The 23,074-nt window shown below is 39.0% G+C and overlaps 3 protein-coding genes, 1 long non-coding RNA gene and 1 other non-coding gene across 10 annotated transcripts in view; 3 read left to right on the top strand and 2 right to left on the bottom strand.

The window, feature by feature from the left end:
* The window catches only part of LOC111329529 (kinesin-like protein KIF15), a 45,923-nt gene extending 35,889 nt beyond the window's left edge, over positions 1–10,034 (bottom strand). Inside the window, exons 1-2 of one of the 3 annotated variants that reach the window (XM_022934254.2) lie at positions 9,867–10,034; positions 4,594–4,661 (exon numbers count right to left, since the gene is read on the bottom strand). The gene's annotated coding sequence lies outside the window, so the exon portion shown is untranslated. Of the gene's footprint in view, positions 1–4,593; positions 4,770–9,866 lie in introns of those variants that run through there. The other 2 variants (XM_022934255.2, XM_088755395.1) reach the window with 2 other exon arrangements.
* LOC148734010 (uncharacterized) lies at positions 388–5,554 on the top strand. Its single transcript, XR_015999418.1, has 3 exons — positions 388–1,080; positions 1,567–1,875; positions 5,273–5,554. It is a non-coding gene; the product is annotated as an uncharacterized LOC148734010 (long non-coding RNA).
* Positions 10,035–11,175: 1,141 nt separating the features above from the next.
* LOC111329555 (beta-1,4-N-acetylgalactosaminyltransferase 3-like) lies at positions 11,176–15,240 on the top strand. The gene is made up of 5 exons (XM_022934287.2): positions 11,176–12,671; positions 12,971–13,164; positions 13,525–13,787; positions 14,335–14,594; positions 14,691–15,240. Exons 1-5 carry the CDS (start codon positions 11,574–11,576, stop codon positions 14,991–14,993), a joined length of 2,118 nt encoding a protein of 705 aa, XP_022790022.2. The 5' UTR covers positions 11,176–11,573; the 3' UTR covers positions 14,994–15,240.
* Positions 15,241–15,274: 34 nt separating this feature from the next.
* LOC111329588 (uncharacterized) lies at positions 15,275–22,192 on the bottom strand. 4 transcript variants are annotated; one of them, XM_088754416.1, is made up of 5 exons: positions 19,559–19,978; positions 18,558–18,683; positions 17,325–17,626; positions 16,507–16,774; positions 15,275–16,041 (listed from the first exon to the last, which is right to left on the bottom strand). In XM_088754416.1, the coding sequence occupies exons 2-5, from the start codon at positions 18,597–18,599 to the stop codon at positions 15,616–15,618; spliced, it is 1,038 nt and encodes a 345-aa protein (XP_088610542.1). In that variant the 5' UTR covers positions 18,600–18,683; positions 19,559–19,978; the 3' UTR covers positions 15,275–15,615. The 4 variants fall into 4 exon arrangements, with proteins under 4 accessions (XP_088610542.1, XP_022790053.2, XP_022790055.2 ...); XM_022934318.2 differs by lacking the exon at positions 18,558–18,683 and having other exon boundaries at positions 19,559–19,646; positions 19,793–19,975; XM_022934320.2 differs by lacking the exons at positions 18,558–18,683; positions 19,559–19,978 and adding an exon at positions 21,909–22,192.
* Positions 22,193–22,409: 217 nt separating this feature from the next.
* Trnag-gcc (transfer RNA glycine (anticodon GCC)) lies at positions 22,410–22,480 on the top strand. Its single transcript has one exon. It is a non-coding gene; the product is annotated as a tRNA-Gly (tRNA).
* Positions 22,481–23,074: the final 594 nt, after the last annotated feature.

Genomic DNA, 23,074 nt, shown 5'->3' with positions numbered 1-23,074 from the left:
CCTCGTCTGAAAGAGTTCATTCAATTTATGGTCACTATTTCAGCCCGGGTTAAAACAGGCTTCAAGGAATATCACAGTGGCTAGTGGGCCCATACAGTTCCCTATCAGAATTTCCTTCTTCTAGCAGTTGAAAACAACTGTTTTACTGTAAGAGTTCCCCCACAGAGATCGTGAACATTACAACTCCTACAATATGTACTTAGTTGTGAAAAATAACACACAAGTTGCGACTTTTCCAAACAAAGCGTGACTTCTCAAGGTTACCAAATCCTCACTTGTGAAGATATTCTCTCAGACGCTACATATCATCGCTGTCAGTCAGCAGTAACCACTTGAGTTCAAGCCACAACTGTTTACCACAGTTTCATTGATCGTTATACCACCTGAAATTTGACACAAGCTAACTGGGAGTTTTCAGTATTCGATAATACATTTCCGGTCCGTCTAATCGAATAAAAAATTTTTATTCTGTGTTTCAATTAATTTGTCGACAAACTTCAAAAAAACCGGATACAGTGATCAGAGATAAATGCCATCGACTAAGCCTTAGAGCTTAACTTAGTTGCTGATTCTTAAATAAAGGGATCAGGGCATTAAAAAGTTTCTTTGTGGATGATCAAAACTGGCAAGAACCAATAACTCCTTTGTGGTCAATTTTACAGACCAAAATCTATTTTTTCATAATAACATGTTAAAAGCAGTAAACAAAGTGATAGTGAAAATTGAAATAACACTCCTTCTTAAAAAATTGCAATTCTAAAAGCTTATCTTAATGACATTGTAATAATTATGCTCTGTGAGATCTCACACATCTTTCTCATACTCTAAATACATAAAACTGAAGCAGGCCTCATAGTAACTTATGTGAGAACTAAGGGCCTTGTTTACTTCTTGTAACAAAACGCAAAGTCAACGAAAGTGTTTTAAAGTAAAAACATTTCCTTGTTTGCTTTTCATTAACAACTAATAAGTTTTTTTCTGTTATGGTGGCAAAGCAGTCTCGGAAATATTTGTCAGCGAGCTCGAAATTCATCGCAGACGGAACTTCTCAAAGCTGCATTGTTGGCAACAAGCCCGGAGGTAAAACAAACGCTTTCCCCTCATAATCTGCGACTTTTCAGCACAAATCTGTTTTCTTTTTCAATTGAAACTGTATTTTATTGCTTCGTTAATTACTTGAATGAAGATAATTGCACATATTTCACTCAATTTATGCACACGACGGAAAAGTTCTGACTCCAATCGATCCTAAGAGGTTGTGATGCAGAGAACACGAATAAGCGAGCTACACAAAAACTCAGACTGTTACCAAATCAACATTTCGGGTTTACTTATCGGCCATGTTGTTTTAGGCTTTGATTAAATGGGGGAAAGCAACATACTCAATAAGACTAAAAGTATTTTGGAACCACTCGCGACTTAAAGCGAATAAAACGGTTATTTTGAACCTTGACAATGAACCGGCCTTGCCAAACCTGTTTTTGTCCGAGATGTTGGGGTTTAGAGCAGGTGAGTTGCGTCATTTCATATCGGATCCGACTAAAGTCATGTTGCTTTGTTTTGCAGAGATGAATAAATTTTTTCTGGCCATGCCTTGAGATGCCGGTAGTCAGCTTCCCGGATCATTCTAATCCAGTCCTGCTAGCTGATCCATACGCGCGGCCAAGATTGGGACTCCTTGGTAGCCATTCCGTGGTATGTCATTTACGCTTCTACAACGCAACCCTTCCTCCACTGCCCCCCTTCCATCACCGCCCGCCTCCTTCCTCGCCCTCACATGCCAAAGCGGAGCCCTCTTTTAGGGGGTGTTTCGTGACGACTCAAAGAGCAACTTCAGGGGGACTTCACTTTCTGTTGTTTGGTTTTTAATTACATGTGAGTGAAAATTTTCTTTAGTTTAGGAGAGCAACTTTACACAAATCGTCAGTGTTATGAGGTCTTCGATTGGAATGAACGGAATGAGCATATCACTTGAATAAAGGATTAATCGATAATCCCAGGCAAAGAAAATGAACAACATTTTATCAATTAGCGTCATGGCCAAAAGACTATAATGACGCTCGAAAGCAAACTGAAATAAACAGCAATTCTATGGTTTACGTTGCTTCGAAATTCGCACGCGATGTATCCGAAGACAGTTGTATCAGAAAGCCGGAGCAACCTTGATCCGGACTAAGCAAGTTTAGTTACCGTCGTTACTCGTTCTGCCGGTAGTTACACGGGGTCTGCGCGTGACAATTGGCTGATTTCGCGCCTTGACTTGTACCACTCATACTGCAAAAAACTGAAGTGTTTGTGGTCCACTGCTACATAGCTTAGTCAGAAAACTCAGGTTAGCAGATAACAAATTTAGCCCATCTTTACCGCAGACACAACTCCATGTATATATATATATCTCAATACTTTAAGCCAATAAAAGTACGTAAAAATAAAACGACACCAAAAATGTAAAACGCGGAAACTAAACTGGCCTAGTAGGTCTATGGCTCACAGGAATTCAACGACGATCATTTGGCAAGTTATACTTCGCAAAGTCATATTTCCATTTTGTACGCTGTTTATTAGTTGAAAATGAGAAAGAAAAAGCAGCGCTCAAACTCTGTGCGAAAAACATTTCTTGTACGTGCTTGTCAATAAGTAAACCATGAGATATCACACGATATCCTTGCAAGAAACCACGCCAGCAGAATAACGAATTCAATAATTCTGGGTCAGTTCCCAAACAAAGTTTCCGAAGCACTTGTTAACGGCCCTCTAAGTGAAATTTGACATTTTTTAGAAGTTCAAGTTGCGAACGCTAGCTCTGACAAAGGGCTAACTAGCGCCAAACATGTCAGGCATTTCCAAAATTTCTTACAGGGTCCTACAGCGGTTGTCAAAGTCAGCTATTATTTTACTAGCCCGCCAATGGAGCACAACTTAACAGTCTTTTCCAGAGAGGGTTATTAAAGAACCTATTTATAGCTAATTGGATTAGCTAGGCTGCTAAGTAAATCGGGCCAACGGCCGGCCGAGTGGAAGTCAACATCTACAATTTCTTTTTCTGTACAAGCGTTTTGTTTTCGTGTCTCTCAGTAAGGTTTTCAGATCGTCAGCTACTAAATTTTAGCGAGCAAGAGAAGAAGCATTGAAGGACAATTTAAGACTGGAGGGCGCAAACTCGGTAGAAGAAAGGTTAGAGGAATTGTACCTAAACAAACAAAGCTTCGACCGGGAATGGTTCACTAGCAGTCTAAAAAGCAACACTTTATGATCTATAAGAATCCAGCTTAACGAAACTGGAAGGAATCTGAGAGTTTGCTCCACTACATTCTGTAATAACCATCAGTCTCATAAACTCATTAATCATCACAAATCACGGCCCTGTCCAAGGGTCCTTTTTTAGTATATGACACATGATAGACATAGATCGTATCTCTCTACCACGCGGCTTTAAAGATTCAGTGGAATAAAGGTGTGAAAGTCAATGTCGGTATGTTTTTAATTGAAGCTTAATCAAGCGCAAACGAATCATAGCAGGCATTCAAGCCATGGCGTTTTCTTCTAAATCCTCATGCGGCTTTGTTTAAAAGCTTATTTAAAATCCCTCAAGAAGAAAACTGATGAGCGCAAGGACTTAATTACAAGCACTGGGATTAAAGAAATTTTATTATCAGTTTATAAGATCGATCCTTGCGAGTTCTGTTCCACCCGGCTGCTACTGCACGGAAACGCATTAAAGACCACAAGTTATAAACAATCCACAGAGTTCGGAGTACCTCATCAAAAGGCTTTAATTCGATCTCCACAGGTATTCATTTCAGAGATCTAAATAATAACAAAAAATAAAGATCTCAATTTCTCAAGAGAACTTTTTATTACGATTGGTATTCCATTGGTGATTGAAAAGTTTTTGATTTACACAATGTTGAACAGTTCGTAAAAACTCTCGAGCAGAAAATCTTTACAGATGTGAAAGTCAAATTGATGGCAAGAAGGAAAGTTTTTAGTTTTCCCCAAAAGCCATAACCTGCTCCACTACCAATTTTTGAATTTCTCTAAGAGATTACTGTCACTATACTGACAATTTCATTCGAAATTCTCCGTGCGTGCTGAGGTTACTTAAGTTTTAAGTTTAGAGAAAAATCAAGCTGGCTTAAAAAAATCTCATTTTCACCTAGAGAATTTTGTTATAAAATAGTTTCTCGTGGCTATAGGTAACTAAAAGAAGGACATAGATTTAAATAGAATAGGGGTCTCAACATATTTCTGAACCACTTCAACGGCTGATAATTATATAAAATACATTACCTCTTCACTACGACGACCACGACTTTAATTAGCACTTATAAAATCAAACAAGTAAACTCTAAAAGCTACACTACACAAGATGGTGTCTAAATGAAAAGCTACTTAGAAAACGAAATTTTTTAAGCGGAAACGTAAAGTATTTTATTGTTTTGTAAAGGCAGAGAGTCTTGAAAATCCGTATACTGCCAAGTCAGTTCATGGCGTTATCGACAAGCTCAGTTAAGCAGAAAGTTTTGAGAGAGAGAGCTGCTATTGCGAAATGTAACTTTACCGATAATATAATACATAGAATGTATCTCTTACCGGTGGAAACTCATCGAACCTCCAAATGTACTGATATTCCAGAGTTACCGCTCTTCCAATACTTTCTCCTAGAACGAGAAGTTTGTAATCTCTCTCAGATATTTTTAATAACGTGATGTGACAGTAATATTAGTGACACTTCACGAGCGTAATTCATCTATACTCAAATGATCACTCAGTTGTGATTAGACGAAAACTGAATGGCTATCCCAGAAGCGCTTTCGTTTCCGGTTTCATTACCATTTAAAGACCAAATCTGTGGTTCTCTCGGTTTCAGACAGATTTTTGCTTTCCAAACATCGTAAAATGTTATTATATACAAAATGAATGAAGCAATTATTTGCATAGACGATACTGAGGTTTCTCTAAGTTGTTCTTGGTTCAAATGAATGAAATTTCATTTTTGAAAGTTAATTTCATCTTGATGGTTAACCAACATACCAAATGAAGACGTGATTGTGCACGATCGCGACAAACATTATGACGTCAACGGCGCGACGTCGTCAAGATCGAGGAACAATCCGTCACGCGCCATTCTGGGCGGGGTGCTTTTGAGTGCTCGGTGGAATAATGATACAGTTCCAAAACAATGAGAGAAATAGTACGAACACTCTTCCACTCTCTCAAATAAAAATTGTTCAACAAATAAGCTTATCTTTTTATTATTATTATCTTTTAGCTCACGGTTGGTTGGTAAGAACAGAACATTCAGGGATTCAGAGAAACGGAGATTCAGGGAGTCCATTGTTGCTGAACCACTTTTCAAATTATGCCGGGCTGAAAACTATCATGGCTGACTGGTTAAGGCTCATTAGCCGGTTATTTTTAACAATGATACGATTGTTACCAATATGGCATTTCGAGTAACTGTTGTCCATTATTTGATTGATGATTGTGGAGATAATTTACAAAGGAGGGAGGAGAAGTGAAGGATGAAATTAGAGAAAGTTAATTCATCCTACTAGTATCAAGTGGTTATTTCTTACAACGTGTATGTTAACATGCGTGTCTTGAACTTCCCTAGATTGGCAATCTAAGATATAAAAGATGATAGAGGAGGAACTTTTTTAGACTTAATAGAAGTCAGCCTAAATATTTGAAATAAAACTAGATACTTTGAAAAAATGCCTCTCCCAAAAGTCTTTTTTAAGACTGAGAGCGTTTAAACAAATGACTAATTAGTGAAGCTCGTTTTATTCAAAACACAAAGTTTTCCTTAAGTTTTCCATAAAGGACGTTTTTGAAAACGTTTTTGAGTGACGGTAACAAAGCTGATGGATGACAACCTTTTCAGCCAATACCCTATCATCACATTGACAGTTTGTTATTCAATCATAATTCCTGTTCGTATATACCACACAAGTGATTAATGCTTTTCGTGCGGGCTGATTGGCTAGTTCGGAAGTAGATAGGAAGTGCTATTCACCTCCACTTCGGTAAATAATTGTAAATGTTACATACTTAGACTTCCACTGAACAAAACTAGCACAGAACGCCACAGAACCAAGTCAAACTCTATACCAGCTAATGTTACGTACGGTGGACGTCAGATATCCTCCGGGGTGGAGATGGCAGAAGCCTTCAATAAGTTTTTCTATTCTACGTTTACGCATGCGCCTGAGGTACCCCTTAAGCCATTTACGCCGCCCGACGGCAGGTTGCCCGTCTTCGACAGCTTAGTGCTGTGCGAGGACGAGGTCTACAAAGTGCTCTCGAATCTAGACCCGAGTAAAGCTCCGGGCCCTGACGGTCTCCCTACAACCGTGCTAAAGACGTGTGCAAGGGAATTAACACCTTCTCTTTGCGCCCTTTTTAATTTATCTCTTGGGGAGGGTAAACTACCCATTGAATGGAAAAACGCACTTGTCGTTCCTGTTTATAAGAAAGGAAAAAAGGAGGACGTTACTAACTACAGACCTATCTCTCTACTGTGCGTTGTGTCCAAAGTATTAGAACGATGTATACTCAAGCACTTTAATGATTTTATTTGTCCTTTGTTTGACCATGCTCAGCACGGTTTCCTTCAGGGTCGATCTACAGTCACCCAGCTTCTAACGTTCTATCACGAGATTGGCCAGTCTCTTGATAAGGGCCTGCAGTCGGACATAGTGTATCTGGACCTCGCGAAGGCTTTCGACAGTGTTTCCCACCAAGGGTTGCTTCTGAAACTCTCCCAATACGGTGTCAGTGGGAAACTTCTCCAGTGGTTTGAGAGTTATCTAGATGGACGTGGTCAGCAGTGCTTGGTCCACGGTTTCACCTCTAGTCGTTCCCCAGTTCCATCAGGAGTCCCTCAAGGCAGTATCCTTGGTCCTCTGCTGTTCTTAGTTTATGTGAACGACCTCCCGCCGGTGATACAGAATCATTTCGCACTCTTCGCCGACGACTCAAAGTGTTCCAGTGTCATTGATAGTCTACAGGACTGTGAGTCACTCCAAAAAGACCTGGACAGGCTGCAGGGCTGGAGTGATAATTGGCACCTAAAGTTTAACACCTCTAAATGTGAGGTACTAACCGTCACACGTAAGCGCTACCCACTTCGCTACGATTATAAGTTGAACAACATCTCACTTAATCACGTCACTCAAGTAAAAGACCTCGGAGTGTCTATCTCTTCCGACCTCACATGGGACACTCACACCAACACTATATTAGCTAAGGCCAATAGGATGCTTGCATTCTTGCGACGCAACAGTCTTTCGTCATTCACTACAGATCATAGGAAATTACTATATCTCACGTTTGTCAGATCACATATTGGCTATGCTAGCGAGATATGGGCTCCTAGTTCGATCGGTGGCATAAAAAAAGTAGAAAGTCTTCAACGCAGGGCAACAAAATTCATCTTAAACACGCACTGGCAAGAGGATATTTCTTATCATGAGCGCCTTTCCCGCCTCAACCTGCTACCGTTAACATACTGGCACGAAGTGAAAGACTTAATTTTCTATTTCAAGTGTCGCGTTGGCCACTACACCTTACCCATAGCTGATTATGTCAGGCCCAAAGGCACTCGTCTTACTCGCCATAGCTCTGATCTAGACGTACTAATTCCTAAGTGCCGTACAAAGCTCTTTCAATTTAGTTACTTTAATCGTGTCGCTAAACTATGGAATACCTTACCTGTATCCACTCGTATTATTAGTTCTCTCAATCAGTTTAAATCTCACGTACTCCAACGCTATTCCGCTGCTTTTAGTACAAACTATGACGTCACTAACTTCAACACCTGGAAGTCGATCTGCTGCAAATGCAGCAGGTCACGTGATCTTCTATTAGATGGTAACTGTTGCTATTAGAACTTTCTATCGGCCGCATAAGGGATTTATTCATATAGTTTTCGTTTTTGCTTTTATTATTGTATATACTTTTTTATATACTTTTTACACTGTTTGTTGTTTACATAGTTAGTATTTGTATATTTCTCGTAAGGGCACACTTAATTTGGAGCCTCGCTCTGTTGTGTGTCCCGCACCCTTGTCCTCCGTTCTCTTCTGTGTCTTGTTCATATGTGTATTTTAGTCCTTTTAGTATTGTAAGTATGGTGAAAGCGATTAAATAAAATAAATAAATAAATAGCACTGTGATTGGTTGATTCTTGGTCACGTGCCTTTAAATCAAAGGTATCCCGACCGGGATACAATAATGCGCAGCTGTTGCCCGCGCGCCGAATACAACAGCTCTATTGTTTTAGGGAAAGTCTAAATTTATGTTCCCTTAGGAAACTAGTTAGTTTTGTGTTCTCTCGGGACCATATATTAGGTGTATAGTATTACACTATATAGGTGGTCGTACATAATACTGAACAACATCGCGGGCTCAGCTATAAAATTACTTTGATTTTTTTCTTCAACAAAAATTAGAGCAGGCGCGACTACAGACAAACAAGCAACAGCTTGATAAAACAATTAAACAAACACTACTGCGAAAATCCTATTCACAGTTGGCACAGGTTACACTGCTTCATGCGTATGATAATGAGAGAGAAGACAGATTACATCTTCACGCGCTTTTTCTGAAGAAGATCTTTTAAAATTAAAAAAAAAGCTGAAATTGATTATTTATGCGGTCAAATCACAAACATTTATGAAATTCCACTAATGTTTACAAAACAGGGAATCGCAGCTTTGTTTCACAGCAAGTGTTTATATGATGATATTTCGTGAGGTGTTATGGTGTCCTTGGCAATGAAGAGGTCAGGAGGATGTGCCAGATGCCTTTTATGAGTCCCTTCGTTCAACGTTTGAGCATCGTCGGAGAATATTTCACTGGTGCGGCGCCGATCAAAACTCGTGAATTAAAGTACAGGGCGGAGTATTATACTTTCAAACTTGCTGTTCCAAACTAACCGATTTTTATGGTTTACTACCCAAAGGCGAGATCAAATTACGGAAAAAATACATCAGTTATTTGGTAAATTATATTCCAGAGTTTCCCTTATTCGCCGGTTATGTTTTTAATACAATGACCCACATATTTTGTAGGTTATCATTTGTTAAAGGCTTTTATCGAGAGTCGAAGATCAGCTCCCGCTGTTCTATTATGGCGAGACAGAATATGCTAAACTACGCTGCAATATATTGCTCATAAACGCGTTTCAAAATTTCTGGGCAGTTCTTTTCCTTTTGAAAAAAGACTTCTGACCCATTCTATGTCTCTCGTCTCTCAAACAATTTCAGTTTTTATCCTCAACTTTGAGAGTAAGTTCTTACAATCCATATGGTTCATCTTTCCTCGATCCTTATATAATCATTGTTTTATTAGTATGGTCTGTAATATATGCTGGTTGCTATATACAGAGATGATTTGTCACATCATGTCTTCACCCTTCGAATTAGACGATAAAGGCAGTACGTCACTTTGATGTCGACATTAACATACACAATAGCAGTAACTGAGACTGTATTTGACGCGAAAACTAGGACGGACATTCGTGGATTAAGAATTAAATTTGCCTTGGCCACGTGCTCGCGAGTTTACCAAATAACAGCAAGACAATTATGGGATAAATGTAAACAAAAAAATGGCAATTGATAAGCCATAACTGCTAACGAATTGGTCGACAAACCCTTGGCGCCAAAATGCTGCTTTCATTTTCCCACTAAATGCGTTTTCTTGCGAGCTGTTGGATCAATCGTTATACAGAATTTCAACTGAGGCGAATCCCCCTCGATTTCAAATATTCATCAACGGTTAGAATAGTTTACTCGTTCGAAGTAGCCAGACACGTTCGATCTTAACGAAATGTAACAAATGATTAAAAATCATCCTACCTGCTTCTCCTACAAGCGATCTCGATCTCTTACATTCTTGGGAAAATGTTTCTTGTTTTCTATATTTACTTTTTCACTCTCTTCACTCGCGTAGAACATCAAATGGGTCGAAATTTGAGTTCGACAAGGACTGAAGAACAACAATAACACACGCTTTCCGCCTGGCCCGAAGAAAAATAAACATCACAAAAAGAAAGCAATCTGATTGGCTGACTCGCTAATTGTCTTCGCACCTGCTGACAACGCGCATAAATTATGCATTTTGGTCCTGGGTTCTAAAACGACTCCTGTCGCCTGGAAATCTTTAATTTCGGCGCGTTTGACGTCTGTAAATCAGCTGATTGCCTTCCTCGTCAAATCGTAGCTTTTACGCATAACTAAGAAAGAAAACTAATTAGATTAGTGACAATTCAACTTTTATTGTTAATTAATCCTATTATCCGAGGCTTAAATCCTTACCACTTGAACTGACTTTCTTCACAGATATTCAGATCTGAAGCTCCTTGACTGAGGTTGTTCGGTGCAGAATAACAAACCTATTTTCGAAAAGAAGAGCAACATCTAAAAAAGATGCTGATAAGAATCAGTTCTCAGGCCAACTCAGCGCAACTTTGCTAAAACACAGACCAAATACTGTAAATTTAACAAAGACCCGTTTATTCAAACCTTGCACAAGTCATTGTTCAATAGAGCTACACCACGATTGGTATGTAAATTTATCTGAATTATTAATCGTCTCCATATGTAAACGTTTCCATAAGGGATTTTGGGGGACCATTAAACCCTGGGGCTCTCGAGATACCTGTCTCGTGGGACATGAAACAAAACAGGGTCACTTGTGTAGCGTATCTACTTCGTCTTTCCTACATAGTTTCGTCTTTCTTCTCCCCTCGTGTCTGTCTTATTTTGTATGCGTGTCTTTAAGAACGCTTAATAGCATGTGAATTCCAGCGATCACGTCCACGTGACCTTTTTGTTTTTTTTGAAAAAGTACTTTTGAACTCTATTGTCTTGTGTGAGTATCTAAGTTAGTTCGCAAAGTTCGCGAAGATTTTTTCGTAAATATTCAGAGAATTTCGATGTGACGTAGGTAGAGAGACTGGAATCCATACGACGCTGTGAAACTCTGAAGCGAAGGAAACATTAAAACGTGGAGTTTACACCTCGGTTAAGCCTTATTACTCCAGCCGCAATCCATACAACTGCTTTAAGCTTTTCAAAGTAAGCCAGTAGAACCTCCATCAATTTTGAACCTTGATACTTTGTTGAATGAATGACCTCTGGGAACTCTTTGTGAGTTACAAATCTTACTGTTTACATAAAAGTTCTTCTCGGCTTTGTTCACTTTCAGTTGCTGTTGATTTAAACAGCGGGAATTCTCTACATTTGGCAAAGTTGAATTTGTCCTACATTAGTGACGAGTGATTTACTTGTTTCTTTAATGATGTTTTTCTTTCTTTTTTTGTTTTTTTTTTGCGCACTAATGAAGGGTTGATTTTTAAAAAAGAAACCCCCCTTATTAAATCTTTAATTTAGACGGAATATAGCACAATGCTGCTTTAGTTGCTAAGAGAAAACTTTTATCTGAGAAGAATGTACGGACCGTATTCAAATGAGTTTTTCCGCTGTGCAGGTCGCCATTATTAATTCCAAAAAAAAGATCCGAACTCGCTGGAAACTAAACAACTAAAACACGAGTCGACAAAGATGAGCGTGAAAATTCTGCGTTTGTGCTACAATAATGTCAAACGGAAAAGAATGCAAATTCTTTTAGCTTTATTCTTCTTTTTTTCATTTACAATTTGTTTCTACATTGCCATTCAAGAGCCGAGGAAATCTTTCATTTTTATTGATGATGTCAATCGCTTTTCTCAAGGGTCAACAACAAAGACATTTTTTGGGCCGACACGAGGAAAGGATTTACTCACCGCTCGAAGCTACCAGCAAGGAATCTTTATTAAGGAAAAGGAGACTTTCAGTGATGCTATGAAGAACATTGGCAGTTCAACCGGTTTGCTACCACACGGAAAAAGTGATTTGGTAGCCATTAATAGCAAATATTCTTCAAGTGACCTTCCTCCATTCCGCAAAGAAAACCAACCGAGCCAAGATGAAGATACAACGTTCTCATTGCGAGGATTTTTGAATCTCCATATTTGGGATAATGTGTGTCACTTTCAAGTGGAAAGTTTGCGTGAATTTATCTTATTCCCACATGCTCCGTCGAAACGCATGTTGTTGACTTCTGCTTCTTCCTACGGTGAATACTTAAAAAATTTGGGGGAACGAATGTTCGGCTTCATTTCACCATCTGCAAGCGGCGAGTATTACTTTGCCATTTCTTCGAGTGGAAATTCGGAACTGTGGCTGAGCTCCGACGATTCATCGGCAAATCTTCGGAAAATTGCTTTTCTCGGTTCTCGTGAAAATCCTGGTCGAGGACAACCTGGAAATTATTCCACAACTGCGACTCAAGTTTCTACAGCTTTTTCCTTGACAAAAAATGTGAAATATCTTATCAACGTGCTTCACAAACATCAGTCTGGCAAACTCCATCTGGAGGTGACTTGGAGATTAGCAGGTGAAGCGGTATTCGTTGTTGTGACCGGTGAATATCTACGAGCTGCCATGAATGACAGTCACGTGCCTGATAACACTGTTGGATTGGCTGATTACAAAGAAGAGCCACAAGAATCAGGTGACTCAATTCTACCTTTCGTTGTCTTGGACGACATGGAGGGTGCATTGCCTGAGTGTTTGTACGAACCGAGTTATTTGGTCCAGCATAAACTGATTCGATTCCAGGTGAGTGCTAAACAACAAATGACCCGCAACATAATGAAGCTCTGACATGTCCTTGTCCACTCATAGGGTTCAGCAAACGTTGCCTGTCTGGCTGTCGGCCATGTCAGTTCTTGTCCAAGGGAACAAGTTAACGAGATCTATGTCATCTTTTCTATCAAGCTTTACTGCTATAGAAAAATTTTCGAGATAACCCCTTTCTCGAAAAGTATGCATAGAGGCGCGATAAAAAGTTCCAGTCAGATTCTAGACAAATTTGGTTCTTTAATTAAAGGTGTGTTCTTGCTTTGTCTTCCTTACAGGGTGCTCGAAACAAAAGTAACACACATTTTGCCTCAGTTTATCCTCCAGATACCACCAATGATTCTCTCGCATTAATGAAAAATGAAGATATCTGGTGGCAGGAAAATGCAGCTGGAAATCTTCTGACAAATCCGAACATGGCTCAGGGTGTGGTTCATACGTTCATAGACGCTTTAGAAGTAAGATATCCTCAGTAAGTTGCAGTGGATGGGTACAAGCTCATTAAATTCAAAACGCTGATTACATCTAAGGGTTTGAGATTACAAAGAAAAATTGTGATGGAAATGTGTTTAAACTTTCCTGCGCCGCCTTTCAGTGGATTAAATAGCAAGATGATTGGTTATTTAGGTTTTATTTCAAATTTTTTGTTGGGTGAATGCAGTATCTAAAGGCTCGACAGCCAATTATCAAACACGAAGAAAACATCAAAGTTCGATGTCTGTTAAATCAACGTTTACCAAAGCGGCCGCTCATTAACAACCAAAAAGGTTTCTAGAACAAACATTAGCTAAATTTTTGTCAGTCAACATTGCGTAACATCATTTTCTCACAGGCATTACGCACTCCAGGAAATAGTTTCAGTTGAGCACGTACCCGACCCTCAGAAAGGCGATCGCTTCCTCCTGGAATTACGCTTAACTGAAAAACAAACTGGAGGGAGCGTGCTGTTCTCAGAATACGTGTACAAGCCCCTTGAAGAAGACAGTTTGTGTTATCCTGCAGGATTCCGCTGGAACAAAAATGCTGTTGTGAATATTATTGTACCTGTGAGAAAATCTGGGCGCTGGGCACTCTATTTTATAAAGAATATCGCAGGTAACTTGAGAGTCAGGCTATACGCCCACATTTTTAAAAACGTCTGGCGAACAATGTCGTTGGTTACCTTCACTATTCCTTTCTGACTCATATAAATGAAAAGAGAGAATTGTGGGAAAGATGGAATGCAGTCTTCCTAAAATGCTAAGAATCCTGGACTACGTGTTTATTTATGATGTCGGAGGTGCTAACAAATTTGAGCAGGCTTACACGTTCCAATTCTCGTTAAATGCAGTACGAAAAGTGAATAACAAAGGGATTAAAAAGAGTCAAGTACAGATTGGAAAGGGAGGACTGTACCGCGCACTGGATATCTTGCTCTTTTATATCCTGAGTCTGTAACGCCTTTTTCCATAATCCGCTCTGGTACATATATATTGAATTTTCTTAAATCCTGTCATAAAAGAGGTAAAGCTTGTTATTAATTCTCTCTTGTTTGAACTCATTCAGTCCCAGAACATCTAATCGTTAGCATGGTTAAACACATGGGCGGTACAGGAATGATTTATTCATTGAAGACAAATCCCTCTCTTATTATTGTTTACAGAGGTAATTCGTCAAACTCGGGACTTCAAAATACACGTTATTATCGTTGACTATGAAAGTAAGGACATCGATATACAAGCCGTGCTAAACAGGAGCTCTATTCAGTGGTACACGCTGGTGAAGATACCTAGGGACCAGGACTTCCAGAGGGCCTTGGCCCTTCAGCGTGGAGCTGAGGCTATAAAGGATCCTCACAGCATACTATTCATGTGTGATCTTCACTTAAAGATCCCTTCCCATCTGATTTCCACCATCCGTAAGGTACATCCGTTTTAGAGACTGCCCAAAGGTAATTAACAAGATTTTACAACTGAACTTTTATTTCTCGCTTGACATCAGTATTACTTTATTCCTTAGCATTGCGTGGAAGGGAAAATGGCGTTCGCACCAGTGGTGAAGAGACTTCGTTGCGGTTATCATCCCGAGCTTCCATTTGGTTACTGGGAGACACTTGGATTTGGCTTGCTGGCAATGTACAAGTCTGACTTTGATCACGTTGGAGGAATGAACATACGGGAGTTTACTGGATGGGGAGGGGAGGACTGGGAACTATTAGACAGAGTTCTTATGTCCGGGATAGAGGTGGAGCGACTCAAAATCCCACATTTCTATCACTTCTACCATACGTCTGTTGGTGGCAATCAAAGGGTAGGAGCGTGAAGAGTCCTCTAAGGAAAGCTACTCGCGCCCAATTTAAGCGCTTGCTCTTCATTTTGCACTCAGCTTAAGAGGATGGTATTAGCACTGACAACATTACAATGATACTATTGCAGCCGGGCGGCGGAAAAACTAAAGGGATTGATAAGTGAAGTTTATTCCTATGCAAGATGCTCTAGCGAAATGTAAGTTAAGTAGCTGGCATTTCTTTTCGATTAAAGAAAGAAAAAGATTAAAAAAAAAAAAAAAAGAGAAAAAGAAGAAGAAAAAAAGAAACATCATGATTGCATCAAGCTTTTTTTCCTGGGATCAATCTTTTACTTCTTGCAACTACACCCATCACCTCGATCTCTTATCTTTGGGTGTTTTGAACATTCACTCAGTAGAAACGAACTTTGATAAAAAAAAATTAAATAACGTCGCATTTCTAAGACACGTTCTACCGATTTAGTCTTCTAAAAATAAAAGAATTTAAACGAAAAGTGAATTAAAAATATCAAGAAAAGTCAATTAAAAAGAGCAATGTTCTCCTCCAGTGTAGAGGACCTTTAAACATCCTGGACACATCATCAGACGTGAAAATTGTTTCATGTAGTCTGTCTTTGCTGTTGTCTGGACCTGCTGTTTAGACACAGACGGATGCTGTAACAGGATGGATCCTACGGTGTGCCATACTTGGAAGGATTTCCCAGGTGTGCGTCATCAGGTCAAACGAGTCAAGCCGGTTTGAATACGCTTTCATTCTCAACTTCTCATTTCCACCACAGAGAAACATCTGTGAATTGATTACGCATGCACCACAGCCGAATCGCGTACAAGGCATGTTAGGAAGATCAAACCATTTTCGGTTGCGCAGATCAAACATTTCGATGGTATCCAATGAGTAGTCACCAAGCGTCAGACCTCCCGCTACAACAAGCTTCTCACCCACGGCTACGACTGCGCAGCGTCGACGTTTCGTGCTCATGGCGGGAAATGTTTCCCACTTCTCCGCTTTCAAGTTGAAACATTGGATTGTATCGGTTGGACGACCAAATTCGTCCCCACCCACCTGAAAATACAGTGACTGACACATTATTAGGTCATAGGATCACATGACAACTAATTTTTCTCTTCTTTTGACGATCCAGAGGGGTACCAGACTAAGCTTGATCGATGGAGTATTACTACATTCGTCAAAGAGTCGAATGCTAGTTTATCACGTCTCCCTGCCTTACCCTTCAAGCAACTTGTTCGATTTCTTCCAGGGCTGATTTTGAGTCGGTGGTTTGGGTTTGCTCAGACTCATTCATATCCCTTGGTGGTAAAGATCACCTAACAAACTAATCAAAGACCTTACCGACCTAATGCATTAACACATAAAAGTTTGTAATATACTCTCGTTAAAAACAATTAAGGTGGTGAACGCAACTCTAACATAAAAAGAAATGTTGGCCGATGAGTTCCAATCGCTTGTTATGGACACAATAAATATCGTAACGAGTTCACTTTAAAGGTAGAAAAATATTCAACTGACCACAGCAAAGTAATCTCCTACAATAGCTCCCCCAGATTTTGTTCGAGCTGTTGGCATAGCAGATGCTTTCAGCCATCTTTCAGTCTTCACATCAAAAATTTCCACCGAGTCCAGCTCTCTGTTATTAAACCCCCCTGCTACTAGCAGACGAGCTCGCGATTTATCCATTGTTCCACAGGAGTATGCACGAGCTGTGACCATCGGGGCAAGTTTCCTCCAAGCCCGTTCTTGCCAATCAAACATTGACGCATTATCAAGAGGCTTTTTCCTGTAATAGACAAACAAAAGACACTTCTCAAAAAACTTTAGATATCGTGTTTGTTCTAAAATGTTTATAATGTGAACAAAGGAAAACTCCTGTTTTCGATTATAGTAAATATTTTGTCTTGGTTGTACAACTTGTGGCCAGCTCGGCACATTCGTTATATTCCAACCAGAGACTTTATTTTATGTTCTACCACAACAGAAAGCCCAAACGTTAACAATCTGTTTGTGTACCATGGTATAATTTACTTGTAAAGCTATGTTTCACAAAAAGGGACTTATCGCTAATTACATGTGTGGATGGACGTCTGATCAACCTCAAATATCTTTACCTGTGGTGTAAATCAAAGGTTACACAAATCGATTGTGGGGGCCTTTATAAATACGGCCAAGGACCATTTAGGTCTCTAGAAAAGATTTTCTGGATAAAAGACATAAAGATTTGCCAAACCTCTTGGCTGAGCTAAGGTCAGTTTCCTACCACTGGAAATGTAAAACCCTGTTAAAAAAACTCACGAAATCATAGTCAAAAAACAACATTACTGTGAATTCACCTGTCAGATCCTCCAGCCACGAACACAGCGCTCCCATAAGCCCCTGCAGCTAAACTGTCGCATTCGACTGGCATGGGAGGCAGATCAGCCCAGGTGTTAGTGTTTACACAAAATGCTTCCACTGCATCCAGTTCGAATCTTCCTTCATATCCGCCACAGCATACTATGATATCCCCTCTGAAAGTGCTGAAGTCCGCTTTCTCAACCCTGTTCTCAACGCCGTTGGATTTATCAGAATTCTTGACGATATGGAACTTTATCTCCTCAATGTCGTCAGCCATATTTAGAAGAATTTTTATGATCTGGAGGAGAGAAGATTTATGTTACATCATGTATCCCCGTAATTACCATCTTTAAGAAAACAAAGACGATACAAAAAATGAAAACAGGAAGAAAATAGGCAAACAAAACGCAAGGAGGACGCGTGCAGCCTAGGTCAGACAAAATAAAAACTACTTATAGTTTTAAAATTTTTTGGAACGAAAAATAATTCGACTTCAGGAGACAGTGTTCGATCGGTCGCGACATTACTTTTTTTACTTTTAATTTTTGTTTTTATTCACATTCAAGTTAAATGTAACGAGCATCCGGGAAACTAGAAATTAGAAGTTTAAGAAATTTCAAAATCAGTCCGTACATTTTAAGTCAGGACAGTGGCCATAAATTGACTGCGGGGTCAAGAATAATCTTCTATACTTTGTTGGTGGGTTTAGGCTAAAAAATACTTTTAGTGACTCAATATTAGTGAAATACACAAACTCTCATTCATTTTATGCAAATTTATCTCCATCGAATTTTGGATTTGAACTTTTCATGTTCTTCATGTGGAAGTTGTTCTTATGGGTTGCATGTGCAATAACTTTTTCATTTTTAGCTTTACAAATATACTGGTTACAAGCCTTAATAATCTATACTTGTCCCTCTGTACGGAGTGTTACAGTTAAGTGTCTCTAAGGGACCGGAAAATCTCTTTGATATTGAACACAGCCCTAAAAAAAAGTCATCTGCAATTGGCATTGTTTTTCCTTATGTTAGCACATTGATGACCAACTGAACCGTGACCGCCTCATTCCAGAAACAGTTGGAAGTTAGTCTAAACCGTACATGATAAAATGAACAAACCGATTCAGCCTGCAGTTCACATGATTATCAAATGTTACAGACAAACGTGAGTGTGTACGTTTACATTACCCAGAAAAAATGACTGGCATTGGAATATAACAAACCACTCACACAAACAATAATTCGCTTGACCTCAATACAAGAAGTTCCCATGCATTACAGTATGGCCAAGAAATTCCTTAGTCTTCTTTACAACTGTGGTGGATGAAATAATGATCTCCGTACATTGATGGGTAGCTGTTTGTCAATATAATATACATAGAAATTATTTGTAGAAGGCTGAACTTGGAGGAGCGTCAATCCAAAGGGACTTAATTTCCCCGAGGTCATGAATTGTTTAACATCAACAGAACACAATAATTTGAATTAACTTTGCGTGTCACTGACAGAATAACGACCTGTAAAGTATAAACCTTAGATCCTTAACAGTAGCACACTAAAACTTCAGGCTGCAAAGGAAAAGGGAAGTTTGGCCCTACTCCAGTTATTTCTTCTATGAAAGCTTATGCTAATCCAAAGGCTGTCGTCTCAAATTACAATTTCCTTTTAACCCAGCCTTGCACATGATTTGTAGGTCTAACACATTACATACATTTATTTACCTTTGACCACCCAAGCCTGTTTGAAAAGGCTCTACTGGAGGTTTAAAGACAAAAGATAAAATACCAGAATTTCGATAAAAGATTGTGTTTTGCAAATTAATCTTCCAAAAGAAACGGCAGCAGAAAAAAAGCAAACAGTAATTTTTGTGTTTTGTAAGGAAGAATATAAGCCAAAGAAAAAAGGTCAGCAGGTCAGCTTTTTTACGGTTCCTTCGCAAAAGAAACAAAATTGAAGCACAAAAAATTTCGAAATCGACGAACAACTCCAAGTTTCATCGAGAATGCGAGATCACACGTCCATGATCACCGAGCGAGAAGGATTCGAGAAGTGGAGCACCACACACGGATTTACATTTATACGTTCTGTCTGACAATTCAAGGACGCCTGAATGTAATCGAACAAGATATTTTAACTTTGACCGAATGCTACTCCATGTGCTCGATTACTGTCTGAGGCAACTGATGAACTAATTGCGGAGTCAAGTAACAGTGAGATTTCCAAGTACTTACCTCAGTTTCGTCGACCAAGCGACTTCAACGACAGGCTTTAATTTATTCTTTACACCGTGTCTCTGGGCCAAAATAAATTTCCTCGAACCTATCAATAGGTCGAAAATTTTGAAGGTGTAAACAATATCAACAACAGTCTATCTCTTGCGGGATGGCCTTGAAATTACACCAAATCAGTTTATCGCGGATGTTTTCGTAACATCGTTTTTTAGGCCAGTACACTCAAATCGTTACCTTCTGCTCAAGGCTTCGATAATAGACAAACGACATTCGACTTCCACTTCTCAATGATTTGCATGAAAAGCGGGTTGAAATTACCTAGTGTCGTGAATTTGCATAAGCAGACTATGAAAGAACACCTAGTTTTGTGTACATTTCAAAATGGAAATTTCATTAACATGAAGAAAATGCCCGCAAAAGATCTTTATTTGTTTGCGCAATTTCTTTTATATTGACAAAAATCGGAAGAAAATGTCACAGCATGTTACCGCGCATTAAAATTAAAATATCAAAGGTAAATGTATGTGATCGCCCGTTAAAAAACCTGTTACATGTAATTTACGGAAAGAAGAATCGTTTTATTCTTTATAGACCTCTCTTGTTGGTAAAACGGAGCATTTGAATTTTTCTAATAAACGTATCGTATCAAGGAATATTTTCAACATCGGGGAATATTCTGAAAAGCAAAAAAAAAAGCCTTTTCAGATATTGTGCTTATAGTGACGTTATCAAAATAAAAGAATCTATATTGTCCTCACGTTCCTCGTAGATTTTTCGACGGATGATTGAGGAGTTTGCAGTTTGCAAACTCTTTAGATTTAAAATTCTGTTGGGCAATCGGAAGATTGGGACCGAAAACGTGGAAAATTTTTTTTTCTCGAATTGAAGATTGCCTTTGCACAGTTTGATCTCTCTCCCGAGGGCGTAAGTATCCATCAATCAAACGAGGAGGGCTTCAGCTTTCGAGCCAATTTTTAAACTCAAGTTGATAAGTTTTTTGCCACTCGAATTTTTTTGACATCAGTTAGGAAGAATAAAAAAGATTCCTGGTGACAGGTGGACTTTTAAAAAGCCTGTTTTTGTAAAGGCTTTGTGCATCCGTCCCCTCCTTAGAAAGAAATCAATTTGTCCTTGGTAAGAAGGGCGAATGAACACCAGTTACAAACCTTCTTTTCTCTATAAAGAGTCTTCTCTGATTACCTTTCCTTTTTTCACTCTCCCATCCCCAATGTATATCGGCAGACTAAAAAAAGGTATTTTGGATATTGAAGTATGTTGCATTCGAGCCTTCCGGTCTATTTGGAATGTGATTCTAGTCTTCTCTCTTAACGAGCCTTCCCTAAACGATTTAAGAAAGCTAAGTTCTGCGGAAACGATTGTAGCATATTTGCGTTCATAAAGGTTGAGCGACATTGACGGGTGACGCAGTTGAATCAGACATGAGGGACATTCCATGTACGATAGAAAATCTGATACTTGTCTGAAGAGGAAACGGTTGCTGAGCTATTGGTGTTGACCATTGTACTTAGATACAGAATTTCCTACTGATGATCTGACAACTAGTGGATTGTTTAAAATCCGCATATTTCCGTGCAAGGAGAGTTGTGACAAGAGACAGTTACTAGTGTCACGCAGTTCTACCAGACACAAAGGTCACTCCTTAATCCAAAGACCAACAGAAACAGAAAGAAACAGAAGTAATTGATTGCAAAAGAGGTTCATAAATATCAAACCAAAACAGCACTTAACGTTATGAGCTCATTTTATGTTTGTAAAATTGCGCGGCTAGAAGAATGGAGATCATTTCCATAAAGCCTGAACTTTCCGGATTCGCTTCTGTGGCGATTTGGATATGCGCCATTTTGGATATGCGGAAACTCAACAGTGAACCATAACCGAAAAACTACACAGGATACAAGATATTAGGACGTTACCTTACTATGGCTCTAAGTTTATCTTATGTTAAAGTATTCCTATTGTTGACTAGACAGTATTCCAGTGCGAAATGAAACAAGCGTTACGCTCCAGAACCCTGTGGAACTGCACCACCCAAAATAAACATCTTAATAATCTAAATAGAGCTCATTATAGATTTCCTCAATAAAATGCCAAGTGATTGATAATCCATCCATCACGGTGAGATCATTGTCTGTGAATCTACCTAAGAACGACTAAGTTTCCACAAGAAGTCGGCAGGAAAAAATTTGGGAGGCATTAAGATGGTAATTTTGAAATCTGATTCATGACAGCTCAATACCCAAGCATCTTTCATACTGAAATCTTCACGAAAAATTACAAAAATATTTTAGTAAAGACATCTAGAACAAACTTCTTATATTTTCTCACTTACCAGTGACTACTGCTGGCAGATTTTTCCAGGAAACTATGTTTGCAAGGAGCTTCTGCTGGTTGTTATCAAGGATCCAGGTTTGTAATTAAATCTGTTTTGTTTTAGTTACTTATCTCCAGTGTTGATGATTTCCTGTTGCTTTTCTTCTGCAGATATGGGATTGTTGTGAAATTCTGCTCGCTACCGCAAGTTTTCTTGTTTACAATCTCAGAGAAACGTACGAAGGGAAACAAAAATGAAGTGATTTAGGTATTGTTGCTGCGAAATTAAACCCAGTGGCGCCAACAATTGATTAATATTTGACATCCAATGACCTTGATGTACTGGAGATAACCATTCGACGGCCTTTCCATTGGTCATGATGTTCGTAGTCCCACCGTACTCAAGTTCCTGTCAGTCAACTTCGTCCTCAGGGTCTCCTCCCTTTTCCTCTTCTGTCTCAGATGGCAAGATTTATCCGCCGATATATATATTTAAATATTTATATGTCTAGACGTGGTCGCACTGGTGGTTCAGTGGTAGAATTCTCGCCTGCCACGCGGGAGGCCCGGGTTCGATTCCCGGCCAGTGCAACCTTTTCTTTTTCTTCTTTTTAACGAAGGAAATAGATAACAACAGCTTTCATAGTCGTTTGAGGAACAGGAGAAAACATGACTGCAGTTCAGCTCGTTATGGTCCTACCAGTGCTTGTGTTCTCTTTTCTCCTATCACTCTAAAAAATTTAACAATTACAGGAGAACTTTAAACTTTAAACTTTATTTGGGGTAAATAATTACAGTAAAAAGAAACTGTACTCTCACTTATGGCCCTTATTAAATCATAAACAACTAACTAAAATACTGATTTTCTAAGACACTTAAATACTAAAATATTAAGATACTACACTGCTAAGGTACTAGGAAACTTAATTACTTGAATACTAATATTCAAATACTAAACTATTTAAGTGCGAAAATAATAATTAAAGGGAACTTAAATACCATAATATTAAATTATTAAATATCTCGAAACGTCGGGATATTATATCGCTCGTTTTTACCTGTCTATGTATTACTAAATCTTTGTTAATATTAATTAAATATCAAGTTAACTAAAAAACTCTGTCAATTTTGAAGCTGTCAGGCGTAAATTTGTACATTATTAAATCAGAGTGTCGTCTTTTGAAA

Source organism: Stylophora pistillata, chromosome 3 (genome assembly GCF_964205215.1).
Source record: "Stylophora pistillata chromosome 3, jaStyPist1.2, whole genome shotgun sequence".
NCBI lineage: Eukaryota > Metazoa > Cnidaria > Anthozoa > Scleractinia > Pocilloporidae > Stylophora > Stylophora pistillata.
The sequence above is the reverse complement of the archived record's forward strand: the minus strand, read 5'-3'. Positions and strand labels throughout refer to the sequence as shown.